General features: G+C 37.7%; 1 protein-coding gene and 1 pseudogene across 3 annotated transcripts in view; one reads left to right on the top strand and one right to left on the bottom strand.

Annotated features, from left to right (window-relative positions):
- The first annotated feature begins 873 nt into the window (after window positions 1-873).
- The window catches only part of IMPG2 (interphotoreceptor matrix proteoglycan 2), a 78,078-nt gene continuing 62,982 nt past the window's right edge, over window positions 874-15,969 (top strand). For all 3 annotated transcript variants that reach the window (XM_053670331.1, XM_053670330.1, XM_037131637.2), the window contains exons 1-3: window positions 874-1,147; window positions 1,526-1,783; window positions 12,960-13,123. In XM_053670331.1, coding sequence (XP_053526306.1) covers window positions 1,063-1,147; window positions 1,526-1,783; window positions 12,960-13,123 — 507 coding nt within the window. In that variant the 5' untranslated portion in view covers window positions 874-1,062. The remainder of the gene's footprint in view (window positions 1,148-1,525; window positions 1,784-12,959; window positions 13,124-15,969) is intronic.
- Window positions 7,050-9,040, bottom strand: LOC119038975 (mortality factor 4-like protein 1; annotated as a pseudogene).

The following is a 15,969-nucleotide window of genomic DNA, read 5'->3' as shown; positions in this document are numbered from 1 at the left end:
AGTTTGTATTAAAAAATGCATGTTAAGCTTTTTGTAAAACATAGAACAGGAATGATTTAGCACAAGTAGTATAAGAGTCTCCAGAGAAGTGTGTTTTAGATCTTTTCAAAACATTTTTTTTAATGAAAAGTACATAAGATAAATTCATTGCTATTTGATAGTAAATTCTCGCTTCCATAAGTGTGTTAAACTAACTCAATTGCTTTCTACTAGACTCATTTGATAAAAACTACTGTCCTAACACAAAGAACTTTATTTGGTCTTATTGGGTAAAGGATGACACACTGGGCCTAATGTTTAATAACAAATTAAGCAATAAAGTTATTATCACATAGTCATCATTTATATTGTGTGCTTAGTATGCAGCAGGCACTGTTCTGAGTATTTTCTACTTATTACCTAACTCAGCCCTCCCAATAGCTCTGTCAGGAGGTAGCTGTTCTACTACTATCCCATATTATAAGTAAGGAAGGTGACATGGTTATAGTGCAAGATCTTCAAATTTTTTTTATTAAGGAGGGAAATTTAAGGGCAATAGCTTTATTACAAAGAGAAACAGCTCCAAGAACTCTGATTATGTTCTGTGTGTATCCTTGTGCTACAGGTAGGTATAGTCAGTCTGGTTGTTTTATGCTTATAAATTACAGGCCCTGGAAGAACCCAGAGCATATGTGAATCTATAAGGCTCAACTAATAGGTTCGTAAAAATTCGTGAAATGCATGTGAAACATTTTAAAATGAACTGCTTGTTAAAGGCAAAGAGAGTGTTTGTAAAGAGCTTAGCAGGCTAGATTAAAGAAATGGTCTCTCCCCATCTGCCCTAATTAGCTTATCTCTCCTGCTTTCACAGCATGCTGATTATTTCAGAAAAGAAGTGAGGTACTTCGAAGGGGCACCATTTGTATTTAAGTTAATTTGTAATGGTTTTGGAATGTTTGTCAGTTCTCAAACATGCACTTTAAGTGTTAGACCTTTCTTGTAACAATTTGTTATTGGAAGTTTCAAGGCTTTGGGTGCTCGGTTAAGGATTTTGGCCTTTCCTCATCCCTTGGTTTTGGCCAAATGATTATGTTTCCTCATTTTGGGAAGATTTCTTTGGGTATTTTGATATTTGTCCTGATAGAAGAAAACCTTCCATCATTAACAGGTATTTAAAAATTGATGTTTTTATCTTTTTTTTTATATCTGTATTCTTTCTAAAAATAGTATTTGATGAGACTGCTATCTCCAATAATTTTGATTTTCCTGGTTCAAACCTTCCTTTTATTTCTTGTGTTGAAGTTAGATATATACTTTGAAATTGGATGTATACTCGACTTCAGTAATTAACAACCTTGAAATGAAGGAGTAGGAATTAAATGGAGAAAAGATTGAATGCTTCGTTCCTCTCCTTAGGCGAGTACGTCTGTAATCTGAGATTTGACTTCAAAAAGTCCTAATGGAGCACAACTGTCAGTTTTTCTTTGTTACCTTTTGTACTGTATCTTCATTTATCAGAGGCCTTGTTCATGCTTTCACTCTGTAGCACAAAGCTACCCATCTTTAGAAGAAATCCAGGAACCCAAGAGTGCAGTTTCTTTTCTGCTGGCTGACTCAGAATCTGCAGACCCTTCTCTGTCCAGTGACAAGAAACGACCTGGACCTCAGGACCACAGAGAGGCTGAGAGACGCTGGTTGCTCAGAAGACGGCGATCTACTCTATTTCCCGGTGCAGTAAGAGTCTGCCCGGACGAAAGCGTCACAGAGGCTGTGGCGAACCATGTGAAGTATTTTCAAGTCCGAGGTAAGCAAACATCCAGCCCCTTGGGCTCTGGAATGAAAGTCAAACGTGGTTTTTATCGTATTAAAAAGATGTATCTCCTTATAATTCAAAATGTGTGATAATTTAGACAAGGACTGAGCCAGGTATCTTTCTCCTAGCTATGGAAAAGGGACTTGCTAAGAATAGAGTAGTTTATACACCTCCAGAGGAAAGGTGACATTGCTTTAAGAGAGGAAATGATTTAAATCTTTTTAAGCACTTCAAAAACACCAGTTTATGTTGTGGAATAAAACATAATAAGTTTTAATAATACAACAGTATAAGTCTTACTTTCTCATTACAGTAAGTTGCCCAAATATATGCACAAAATATATGTACCAAGCTGTACTTGCCTGTTTAATTGGTTGTTTTATATAATCAAAGTATAATTTCAACATTTTGTGGTGTAGACATTCTATACACATGCTGGTCATTCTCTAGTGGAACACACGAAACTTTGATGTCTAAAATGATATCATTTCTCAGAATGGACCCTAACACAGCAAAACTAGGACTTTATTTTATTTTTATTCAGACAGTGTTATCCTTGACTTCTTACCTTTTTATTATGTGAATTCATTCTTTATTTCCTATATTTACTAACCCAATCACTTAATTGATCATAAAATATCCCTTAGGGATACGGAGGACTCCCAAACTTTGTTTTTTGCCCCTCAAGAGCCAATAAAAAGCCGTTTTGGTAATATGGTTGTGATGCTAGGAGACAAGTGCAGATAGATGATGGACTGATAGTGAAATCAGGCTCGTTCCTTCAACAGATGTTTAGCACTGGCTAGTTTCCAGGCATAGGGCTGTGCCCTTCAGTCTGAGCTGCTACTTTGTTTTATTTTCCTCCCCTTTGTCCCTCCCCTCTTCTTCCCTCGCTAAAGTGAGTGTGAAGTAAAAAAGTTAAATAACAGACATTACACATATTTATATATTTGATTTCTGTTTGTTAATGTGGTGCAATGTATTAGCACCTTTTAATTTTTTTTGGAGTATATTTATATCTCTTGATTGTATGGGGTGGCTATCAAACATTATTAAGCAATAAGCTGTGCTTTTCCTTTTTTTGATGGAAATTCACTGGCCTGGCCTTTTGTGTAGAGAGCATATGCCGGAAACAGCCAATTCCAGGAAGTGAGGAGAGAATAAAGGAACTGAAGATGAATGAGAATGACAGCTTGTAAATTATCAAAATGTGATCTTACTACCTGGGTTTTTAGAAATATTACTTAAAAATTGATCAGAATATCTAGATGGCTCTAGTCATTTAAGGATTGTGATTATTTTGCTTTTTTTAAAAAAATCCTCACCCAAGGATGTATTTATTGATTTTAGAGAGAGGAAGGGAGAGGGAGGCAGGGAGGGAAAAAGTTAGAGAGGCACACACATCGATGTGAAAGACAAACATTCATCGGCTGACTTCTGTACATACTCCTGCTTGGGACAAACTGGCAAGCCAGGCATGTGCCCTGACTGGGAATGGAACTGGCAGGCATTGAGTTTGCAGGCCCGTGCTCAATCCACTGAGCCACACCAGCCAGAGCACTCACTACTCAGTGTAATTATTTTGAAACTCATCCATTATTTTTGTGTGTATTAATAATTTGCTACCTTTATTGTTGGGTGGGTGATATTCCCGTTTATGAATATTACTGCATCTTGGGGTTTCGGGTTTGTTTTCAGTCGTTGGTGATTATAAAGAAAGTTGTCATGAACATTTATGTACCAGTCTCTGTGTGGACATATGCTTTCATTTCCTTTGGGTAATAGGAGTGGAATGGGTGAGTCACATCATACATATGTTGTTTAACTTTTTAGAAGTTGCCACACTGTTTTCCCATATGGCTGTACTACTAGCAGTGTGCTGTTAGGGTTCCGGTTCGTCCACATCCTCGCTACGGTCAGTGGAGTCCGTCTTTGTTAACTGGAACCATTCTAGTGGATGTGAAGTGATGTTTTGTGGGTTTGATTGCATTTTTTTAGTAACTAATGACATTGAGCACCTTCTCACATGCTCATTTGCCATTAGTATATTTTTTTGGTGAAAAGTATACTCATATATTTTGCCCATTAAAGAAAATAACTTGAGTTGTTTATCTTACTGAGTTGTAAGAGTTCTTAATGTATTCTAAATATAAGTTCTTTGTCAGATATGTGTTTTGTATGCATTTTCTCCCAATGTGTGGCTTGTCTATTTTCGTAATGATGTCTTTTGAGGAACAGAAGTTTTAAATTTTGATAAAGTTCAGTTTGTCATGTTTTTGATTATGCTTTTGGTGTTGGATCTAAATTTGCCTGATGCAAAGTTACAAAGATTTTCTCCTACTTCCTGTAGAAGTTGTATAGTTTTTAGATATTACATCGAGGCCTGTAATCTACTTTGAGTTAGTTTTTGCACATGACATACATGGATCAGAGTTCAATTTTTTGCACATGCATGATCAGTGAGCACCATTTATTTAAAAGATTATCCTTTTCTGCCTTTGTATGTATGTTAAAATCAGTCTTCTGTATGTGGTGGGCCTAATTTTTTTACTCTTTATTCTCTTTGACCTCCTTGCCAATTTTTATGCCAATACCATTTTGGTTACTATAAATGTTATAATGTCTTTGAGTCACAGAGTGTAAGTTCTTCTACTTTATTTTTCTCTTTCAAATTTAGTTATGCAAGGTCCTTTGTCTTTCATATAAATATTAGAATCAGCTTGCCAATGTCCATAAACAAGGCTGTTGGGATTGTGATTAGGATTATGTTGAGTTTATCGACCAATTTGGGAAGAATTGTCATTTTAACAATATTGAATCTTCCGATCAATGAACAGGATATGTCCCTCCATTTATTTAGATTTTCTTCAGTTTGTCTCAACACTGTTTTATAATTTCAGTCTGTACATCTTACATACCTTTTGAAATCAGATTTATCTATTTCACTTTTTTCATGCTATTGTTAGTGGTATTTTTAAAAATTCCTTTTGTTCCTTGTTGGCACATACAACTGACTTTTATATGTTGATCTTTTTATCCTGCTAGTTTGCTAAATTCACATATTAGTTCTAGTAGCTTTTTTGTTAATTCCTTAGGGTTTTCACCTACTAGATGATTATTTCATCTTCAAATAAAGATAGTTTTACTTCTTATCTCCCAGTTTGTATGCGTTTTACTTTTTTCCCTTGCCTTATTGCACCAAATCGACTGTTCCACGGGTTTGGGGCTCCACAGATATGAAAGGAAAGTATATTTCCCAGAGGAAGACTTTGCTCTGTACTGGGTTTCTGCACGCTGGGTAAGACGCACAGCCTGAGCCCGAACAGGATTACGTGCAGATTAAACGCTGGCATTTCCTCCTTCAGAATACGAGTATTGTCACCCCCTTTGCTCTTCTCCCACCCTTTCCAGGGCAGGTTTTCCTTGCTGAAAGAGAGGCATATATGTAGGTTAGTTATTTTCTGAAAAATAGAAAGTAAACCCTGTGTGAAAATTGTTTGATAAGGACAGGACCTCTGAACAGGTCCATTTCGAGGCCAGGTAGTGAGGTGTGCGGCATTTGTCTTCGGTGGAGTTTTGCCTTCCTTAATATCTTTTCCTGGAATCGTGCCGATTTTGCTTTTCTCTCTGCTGCCTGCAGTGTCCTATCTGGGTTTCCTTTCTCTGAGCTGCATGAATGCTGCAAACTCACCCACACCCACCTCCCCACTCTCCTCCATTGAAATATATGGTCCGAATTCTGTTGTTCCAAATTAGTTCATTGGACTTCCTTGTCAGATAGCTCCCAGTTGAAAAGACATTGGATAAATTAAGGAGGTATTAGCTTTCCAGAGGGAATTGCATTTTTTGACAGTTTTGTTGAGATACAATTCACATACAATACATACATTTAAAGTATAGAATTCACATACAGTTTTGTTGAGATATAATTCACATACCATACATACATTTAAAGTATAGAATTCAATATTTTTCTAGTATATTCACAGGAACCTGTAATCATCACCACACTCAGTTTAAGAGCATTTCATTATTTTAAAAAGAAACCCCACACCCTTTAGCTATCATTCTCTTATTCTTTTTTCTTTCCTACTCCTCTCTCTAGGCCTAAGCAACCATGAGGCAATCTACTTTCCATCTCTTCAGAATTACCTATTCTGGATAAGTCATATAAGTGAGATAATATGACATGTGATCTCTTTGACCGGCTTCTTTCACTTAGCATACTGTTTTTTAAGGTTCTTCTGTGGTGTAGCATGAATCAGTAGTTTGTTCTTTCTAATAAACTATGCTAATAGTTTATTGCATGAATGTACCACATTTAGTGCATCCATTTGGCATTTGATGGGCATTTGGGTCGTTTTAATTTCTCTTGGGTATATACTTAGGAGTAGACTGTCTGGGTGATATGAGGAACTGCCAGATTGTTTTCCAAAGTAGGGGAACCATTTCACATTCCTACCCACAGTGTATGAAGCTTCTGATTTCTCCATGTCTTTGCCAGCACTGTGATTTATAGCATGAAGTGTCTCTTGGTTTTGATTTACATTTCTATAATGACGAATAATGTTGAGGGTCTTTTTATATGCTTTTTGATCATTTGAATATTTTCTTTTGAAGAATAACTTAAGCTCCTTTCCCCATTTTTAATTTGGCTTGTTCTTTTTTTTTTAATTTAAAGAAAAAATTTATTGAAGAGCTAAACATAGTTCCTAAAAAATTGACTTTTCCGGGAAACTGTAGATATACAATGCATTGCATCTGTCATGTTAAAATACAAAAACCGTAAAACCAGTTACCACAATTCAACAATCTGAGCAAAGATAAAATGCCTAAGGACCAACATGGATGATTTGCAAAGGATGAATTATTTAAGTGCCATTTTTTTTAAAAAAGGAGCAGAAATAGATAAGTGTATTTAGTTATATTCACTGAATTGCACCTTTGACACTAGGAATCAGAGCATTCTGTCAAACAGCATTAACATATTATATTATAAAAATTCATCAGCATTTAAAAGCAGCTTTGTTACTAGGCAACAGAACACTCTACATTATGTCTAGAACACTCTACCGTGTCTCTTCATTGTCCATCAATACACTGATAGCAACATTGAAATGAAAAAAGGAAAAGGAGCTAAAACCCCTTTTATTTTCTCTATTTAAAATCAAACAGAAAATAAACATCAGTTCTGTTACACACTAACATTTTCTAAGTACATCATTTGTACAAGTGAAGGACTAAGGACAGAAATGTGTTACAGAGATCCAAACATAAGTGTCAGTAAGTGCCTCACACAGCTTTCCAGTGAGTGGTACTCAGGAGGAGCCACTTCATAATCAGTGACACGAGACAAAGTGGCAGAATTCTTTGTCAGGTGGTTTAGGAAATCATGGAGGTAATGCAGTAATGAGGCAAGGTCCTTTTCATCAAAGGCATACAGGCGACATTGCTCCCATCCTTACAAAACAATCTCAGTAGATGTGTGGCCCATACACCCAGGTGTATCAGGGTGGTCTGCGAGGATTTCAGCACACTGCGGTCTCTCAAATTTGTAGTGTAGCTCAGTGCCCAACAGTACACTGAAGTATTCCTTTATCCCTGCTTTCTTTGTCCCAACTTCACTAACAGAATACAACTTATTATTTGTTTCCTAGAGATTTCTTGTAATTTGCAGAATCCTCCAGAATGGATGACCCGCATTCTTCTTTGCAGGAGATAAAAGAACTATTTCTGCCGGTTAAGTCCCAGTCATCAACAAGCCGTAGTTTTAGTTCTTCAGGTGTCTTTAGCATGAAATCTGTTCAAGAATGCCTCCTAGTTTTGAACTGTAGGACCCATTCGGGCTCTTTTCCTGTGAGGAAGTTGAGACGTCTGTCTCCCTGGTACTGCCACCATCTTCATTTCCAGGTGTTTCCTGTTTGTTCTTTTTTGTTTTCGCTTTAACATTTTTCTGTTGCAGACCGGATGTCTTGTTTCCTGGGGCAGCCCCTCTCATCTTCCCTTCTCCATCCTGCTCCTGATAGGCTGTTTTGAAGTTCTCACTGTTTCTGTAATTGGTGTGCACGTATTTGACTACTCTGCTCCCTGGAACCCATTCATCCCAATTTTTATTCCAAGTACTGTCATGTATAATGTATTTCACTTGTTTGTCCTTTATGGCAAACGGCACACTTTGCTTCATAAAGAAGAGGCCTATGAAAGCAGAGTATTTGCTCACCCTCCTGGAATTTAGGGTTTTGAGTCTTGCTTCAGCACCATTTATAGGGATTCACGGCCACCTCGGCCTCCTCCCACCACCCTGACTGGCTCCCACCACCCTCTGCCCCTCCCAGCTCTGCCTCCCACACAGAGGGCAGCACCAGCTCTGCAGACCGGGCGCCACTGCCAGCGCCCAAACACCTCACAGCGCCAAGGCTGCCTTCACTTTCTCTATGGTGTCCTTCACGGACAATTTTTTTTATTTTGATGATATTCAATTTATTCTTTTTCAAAATTGTTTTGGCTATTGGCACTTTAAGGGGTCTTTTGCAATTCCTTTTGAGTTTTAGAATTAGTTTTTCAATTTCTATAAAGAAGTCAGCCAATGTTTGATAGATTAGTTTGTAGATATTGCCATTTTAATGATGTTAAGTCTTCCAATCCATGAAAATGGGAAGGTTTTCCATTTATTTTAGATTTTCTATTTTTTTTGTTTTCAGCATATTAATTTTTTACTTCATTTGTTAAGTTTATTTCCAAGTATTTTATTTATTTTATTTTGTGCTTTTGTAAATCGAATTATTTTCTTATGTTCATTTTTGGTTTGTTCATTGATAGTGCATAGACACATGGCTGGTTTTTGTATACTGACCTTATGTCCTGAAACCTTGGTGAGCTCGTTAATTAATTCACATAGGGGTTTTTTTTTTTTTAGATTTTATTTATTTATCTTTAGAGGGGAAGGGAAGGAGAGAGGGAGAGAAATATCAATGTATGGTTGCCTCTTGTGTGTCCCCTGCTGGGAACTGGCCTGCAACCCAGGCATGTGCCCTGACTGGGAATTGAATCGTGATCCTTTGGTTTGCAGGCCTGAGCTCAGTCTACTCAGCTACACAAGCCAGTGCATTTCTCTTAGTTTTTAAGTAGATTTCTTAGGATGTCCTATATTCAAGCTCATGCCATCTGCAAATATAGTTTTACTTTTTCCTTTCTGCTTTCAATCTTCTTTATTTCCTTTTCTTACCTAATTGCCCTGGCTTGAACCATTGACTTTTATTTTCCTTACCAAAGTTTAATGGATTTTCCTGAATAAATGTTTATTCACTTGTTGGATGCTCATAGGACCATTTCTAGGGACTTTGGTTAGTTTTGAAATAATTTATGCCAGTTTTGCTGGGAAGTAGGTCCATGCAGCTCTTCACTCTCTCATGTTGGAAAGACAACTCTGGGATTTGCATTTTAATAGACTAGGTATAAAATGGTTAAGCTTGAGGTAAAGGCATGAATTTCTGGTGGAGATGTTTTAGGCCCGGCATTTATTGCTGAAGGCTTTTTGTAGGAGGTGGGTGACATCCCCCAAAGCATCATTTGTTAGAGACAGTTCTGTGAATCCATGAAAGAGAGCATGAGAAGGCCTGCTGTGATTCCTGTCACTTCTGGATGCTCCAGCTGCATTTATTCATCATATAATATGTTTTTCTAAGGTTTTGTGGAAAATTACAAACATGCACAATAGTTGAAAGAATGATACAGTAAACACCATGGTCTTACCACCTCACCCTATACTTAATTTTATTATATTTGCTTTAGCACATATCTATCTATCCAATCATCTTATTTTTTGGACGTATTTCTTAAGTTAAAGGCAACAATACATTTTCCTCTAGACAGGATAGCATGAATATTATTAACTAGAGCTTAACATTTGTTTGCCTTTTTAAAGATGCAATGCGTAAATCTTAAGCATACCATACAGTTTTGACTAATGTAGGTACACACAGGTATAACCCAAAACCCTCTTAAATTTTAGGACAGTATCACACCAGAAAACTCCCCTATTCTCTTTCGCAGACAAGCGTCCCTCCATTGCCCATCCACAAGGCAAAGAGTTTTCTAATTTTTTTTAAACTATAGCTAGCTTCACCTGTCTAGGTCTTTATTTAGATAGAATAGTATTTACTCTTGTGTAAGGCTTCTTTCAGTCGCCTTTGGAGATTCACCCAGGTGGTCACATTAATGAGTAATCTGTTCCTTTGGATTCTATTGTGTGACCTTTTGTTTGTTCTCCTGATGATGAATACCTGAGTTGTTTCCATTTTTAAGTTGTTATTAATAAAATTGCTCTGGTATTCAACATAATCTTTCTGTGAATATATTCTTACCTCTTGTATCCTGAAGGAATACCTGGGAGGGGAATATTTTTGGGTCATGGTTTTGATTATATTTACTTATATAAGAAATTATATAAGTATAATTTTTCCAAAATAGTTCTATTTTTACACTCTTGCCAAAAATGAAGTTTCTGGTTGCTTCACATTGTTCCCAAAATTTGGTGTTGTTCTTGTAAGAAATTTTAGTCGTTCTGGTTCATGTGCAGATGCTTTAATTTATATGCGAAGACAAGTTACTTTTTCCCATAGTCATTGGCTATTTGTGTCTCTTCCTTGGTGATGTGTCAGTTCCAGTCTTTCGCCTATTTTTAAAAAGAGATTTTTTTCTTTTTTAAATTAGCGGATTGTAGGAATTCTTTTTTATTTTTTAATAAGATTTTATTCATTTATTTTTAGAGGGAGAGGGAGGGAGAAAGAGGAAGAGAAACATCACTGTGTGGTTGCCTCTGGAGCGCCCCTACTGGGGAACTGGCTTGCAGCCCAGGCATGTACCCTGACTGGGAATCCAACCAGTGACCCTTTGGTCCTAAGGTGGGCACTCAATCCACTGAGTCACACCAGCCAGGGCAGGGAGTTCTTTAAATATCATAAATTCAGTTCTGTGTCAGATGTATATATTTTGAGTATTTTATGCCAGAGGTATGGCTTGCTTATTCATTTTTAATAGTGTCTTTGATGAGCAGAAGTTTTTAGTTTTGATGAATTCTAATTTCATTTTTTTCTCTTTTAGTTGCTGCTTTCTGTGTCCTGTGTACAGAATCTTTACCTATACTTAAATCATGTAGATACTCTTCTGTGTTTTCTTTTTGGACCTTCATAGTCTTAGCTTTCCTATTTTAAATGATTTTTCTGCATATTGTGAAGAAGTTACTGAGATTTATTTTTTCTTTCTTTATAGATATATAGTTATTTGGTCTCATATTTTTGTACTTTTTCTGAATCACCTCATTTTATAACCAGATATTATAGACATTCACTTTTTAGTCTCTTTTTACCAATCCTGACTTTTGCTTTTGCATTGTCTTCTGGTGTTTACTGAGTTTTCATTTAGAAATTTTAAGAAGAAGAAGGGAACAGCTATGACTCTACAAGTGATCGGTGCTGTCTTAGCCAGGCCCTGCTAGACTGTTCTATATGTCGTGGGGTCAAAAGTTCTAAAGAGTAGTAATAAGTATATAGTTTTCACTGAACGAGAAATTAAGTTTGCAGCCCAAGCTTCAGTTCAACCCTGAAAAACCAGCGGATAGAGATACCCACAATACTCAGATATTTCACTCTGTTAAAGCTTAAAAGTTGATTTTTTTGTCTCAAGGCAGTCTTCTTGCATTGTGCAACTGTCAGAAAACCAGAATGCAATATTATAATAACATCTTACATTTGTGTAGTACTATGTGGTTTATTAATTACTTTCACTGATAAGGCGAGTAGGGTAGTGATTATTTGTAGCGTAAAAAAGATGGATGACTGTATCAAAGCATTGACTGGCTAAGTAATTTACCCATGGTTATCAAGCTGGTATGTGGCCAACCTAGGGCTAGAATTTAGATCTTCTGATTCTGGGAGTTTAGAGGCTCCACCTCAATATGCTGCCAGATAAGTATTCTGCCTTCTTGAGATGAAAAAGAATTTCTTTGATCTCTATCCACTTATACCCTTCTTTCTCTGTTATTACTCCCCTCTTCCCTCCTATCCCAGTCTATCTATTGCCCAGTGTCCTGCATCTGACCACTGAAATGGTTACAGGATAGCAGGACGTTGAGTGACTGATACACAGAATGTGCAGTTGGCCTTCCTGCTGAGCATCCTTTCAGATTTCCTGCTGTGTAACAATTTAGCAGATAGATTCAATTAGTTTTTATTTTACTGCTGTAGGACATTTTTCCTGAATAGCATGTTTCTGTTCTTTTTAGTTCTCATGTCTTTTTTAAATTAATAGGTTTTATTTTTAGGGGAGTTTTAGGTCTACAGAAACATTGAACCGAAAGTCCAGAGAGTTACGCCGCCGCCGCCGCCCCCAGCACTTTCCCTTCTCGTTCATACCTTGTGCTGGTGCCACATGGTTGCAGTGGACGGGCCAGTACTGACACGTACCCTTCCCCAAAGTTCGCAGTTTACATTAGGGTTTACTCTTTGTGTTATACATTGTGTAGGTTTTGACAGATGATTAATGACATATATTCACAATTACACTATTATATAGAAGAGTTTTACTTCTCTAAAACTCTGCTGTGCTCTGTCTAGTCGTCTCTCCCTACCCCCAGCCCCTGGCAACTGCTGGTCTATTTACAGTTTCCATAGTTCCGCCTTTTCCAGAGTGTCATATAGTTGGAATCATACACTCAGGTGGGCTTCTTTCACTTTTCCATGTCTTCTCATGGCTTGAAACCTCATTTCTTTTTATTGCTGAATAATATTTCATCGTATGGTTGTACCACAGTTTGTTTATCCATGCTTCTACTGAAGTATGCTCACCACCAGCTCCACTTTTGTAAAACACAGACATTGATTTTCTTTTCAAGAGATGGAGAAAAAAACTTCCCTGCTTACTAAGAGGTGAATCAATCCCCTTTGCAAGGGAGAGGAATGGGGAATGAAAATTCTCTTCAGAACTGAAAAGTTTAAGCAGGACATGGAGCTACAGAAGGGCTTTGACTGAGAATCATTCTCATGTCCCTCCAGAAAGGACAGTGTGGGTGAGAGTGTCTTAGGAAGCTGCATGAACAGGTCCATGATCATTGTGAGGACCCTAAAGTGTGTTAACTTTTTATTAAAATATCCCTCTCTCTCTTTTTCAGTGTGTCAAGAAGCTGTCTGGGAAGCCTTCCGGACTTTTTGGGATCGACTTCCTGGGCGTGAGGAATATCGTCACTGGATGGATTTGTGTGAGGGTGGAATCACGATATTTGAAATGGGCACAAATTTTAGTCAGTCTGTGGAACATACAAGCTTAATTATGAAGGTAAGTGTGGTAGCAAGGGAAGGGATTGCTGGACTCTTGTCAGAGTGTGTATATATAGCTACGGCCTAAAGGAAAAAAGAACCAGCAGCAAATCCCTGTGCCACTCTTACTGATTGAATTAGGCTGTTGGAGTGAGCTGCCACAGGGCATGGTGTCATCTTTGAAGCCCAGGCTCTGGCCATTAAAATAAACATGGCGAATCCAGTAAGAACCTCAGCCTTGTTTTCTTGTCTTCAGTTTGTCTCCAGCTTTTTATTTGAAAAATTTTAAATTTAAAAATAAGAGGAGCAAAATGAAAACCTATATACTCTTTGTCAGATTCATCAATTATTAACATTTGTTACATTTGCTTTATTGTTCTTTTTGTCCAGCAATTGAACTCCAGCTGTTAAAAGGAAAAAGGCAAACTTGAACTCCAATACATTGTAAATAAGATGGAAAAATGGTATGGACACTGAGGAAACAGTTGGACAGTGTCCTACACAGTAAAAATATATGTGCCTTATGACCCAGCAATCCCAATCTTAGGTATTTACCCAAGAACAAATGTGAAAATATGCCCATACCAAGACTGATCTGGAATAGCATTTAAAAAATTTTTAACATATACTTTATTGATTATGCTATTACAGTTGTCCCATTGTTTTCTCCCCTTTTTTATTTTTAAATATATTTTATTGATTATGCCATTACAGTTGTTCTAGTCCCCCCTTTATTCCCTCCACTTTGCACACCCCCTCCCCCACTGCTTCCCCCTTTAGTTTATGTCCATGTGTCACAAGTTCTTTAGATTCTACATTTTCATCACTATTCTTGCCCTCCTCCTATTTTCTACCTACCATCTATGCTACTTATTTTCTGTACCTTCTCCCCCCCTTCTCCTTCTCCCACTCCCCTGTTGCTAACCCTCCATGTGATCTTCATTTCTATGGTTCACTCCTGATCTAGCTATCCTCTTAGTTTGCTTTTGTTGTAGGTGTGGTTGTTAATAACTGTGAGTTTGCTGTCCTTTCACTGTTCATCTTTCTTATCTTCTTTTTCTTAGGTAAGTCCCTTTAACATTTCATATAATAAGGGCTTGGTGATGATGAACTCCTTTAACTTGACCTTATTTGGGAAGCACTTTATTTGCCCTTCTGTTCTAAATGATAGCTTTCCTGGGTAGAGTCATCTTGGCATGACTTGGAATACTTCTTTCCAGCCCCTTCTTGCCCTGCAAAGTTTCTTTTGAGGAATCAGCTGATAGTCTAATGGCAACTCCTTTGTAGATAACTGTCTCCCTTTCTCTTGCTACTTTTAAGATTCTTTCCTTATCTTTAATTGTGGGCATTGTAATTATGATGTGCCTTGGTTTGTGCTTCCTTGGGTCCAAATTCTTTGGGACTCTCTGAGCTTCCTGGACTATCTGGAAGTTTATTTCCTTTGCCAGATTAGGGATATTCTCCTTTATTATGTTTTCAAATAAGTTTTCAATTTCTTGCTTTTCCTCTTCTCCTTCTGGCAACCCTATGATTTGGGTGTTGGAGCACTTAAAGTTGTCCCAGAGGTTCCTAAACCTCTCCTTATTTTTTAACTCTTGTGTCTTCATTCTGTTCTGGTTGGATCTTTATTTCTTCCTTCTGCTTCAAATTGTTGATTTGAGGGAAAAGTTTCCTTGCTTCCACTGTTAGTTCCATGTATATTTTTCTTTATTTTACTTTGTATAGACTTCATGTCTGCCTTCGTTTTGTGACCATACTTTGCCATTTCTGTGATCATCCTGATTACCAGTATTTTGAACTCTGCATCTAATAAGTTGGCTATCTCTTCATTGCTTGGTATTATTTTTGGAGCTTTGATTTGGTCTTTCATATGGGCCATAGTTTTTTGTCTCAGTGTGCCTATTATGGACGTGGTGATGGGCGGAGCCTTACGTATTTGCCAGGGCAGGGCAGATGTCTTCTCTGCATTGTGGTGCTGTATGTGGCAGTGGGGTCCGAGAGGGAACAGTGCTGCTTGCTGGGTTCTCGGCCAGCTTTCAGTCACTACCTCCACTACCCCCAAGCAAATTGGGTCCTTTTAGTGCTGATTCCAGGGTGGGTGGGTTTGTGTATATTCTAGGACCCTGTGGATTTCTCCAACAAACGCTCCTGTGAGGCTGGGAGTTTTTCCCACTGCCACAACTCCCACAGGTATTTACCACCAGAGGTTTTGAGGCTTTATTTTCCCATGCTGGAACCCTGGGTTGCATAGTCTGTGTTGCTCCCAAGTTGTTCCTCCTGGTTTATCTTTAGGCAAATGTGGGAATGTCCAATCGTCCAGCTGCCACCTTGCTATGAGTCCAAGTCCTTTCCACCACCCCAGCCATCTCTGCCCCTCCTACCAGTATGGATGAATGTTTCTTCTTTAACTTCTTGGTTGTTGGACTTTCATATAGTTCAATTTTCTGACTGTTTGTTTACATTTGTCTTTAAATTTGTTTTTGTCCCTTTGGTTGTGTGAGAAGGCAAAGTGTATCTACCTACACCTCCATCTTGGCTGGAAGTCCAGAGCCTCAGCTTTCTTTATAAATATAAATATATGGAAATAGTACTCAGTAAAGATTTAGGCTAAGAATATAAATCTCTGAGAGTTATTAAATTTTTTATCCTATATCACAAAACCAGGTAGGCTGAAGTTGAAACCCAGACCCAGTTCTCTTTTCCAAAATCCATGTTTTTTTCTTTAAATCTGTGGGCCCCCTTGTCAATCATTAGCAGTTTTGTACCTTGCCGTGGCTAAAATGGAATGGCTATTCAATGAATGAAAGAAATGTACACACATACACGCTTATATCAGCACTGTCCATTTCACTGTGTTCCTGATAT

Source organism: Artibeus jamaicensis, unplaced genomic scaffold (assembly GCF_021234435.1).
Source record: "Artibeus jamaicensis isolate MK-2021 breed Jamaican fruit bat unplaced genomic scaffold, CSHL_Jam_final contig_558, whole genome shotgun sequence".
Taxonomy (NCBI): Eukaryota; Metazoa; Chordata; class Mammalia; order Chiroptera; family Phyllostomidae; genus Artibeus; species Artibeus jamaicensis.
Note: the sequence above shows the minus strand (reverse complement) of the source record. Positions and strands in the feature narration are given on the sequence as shown.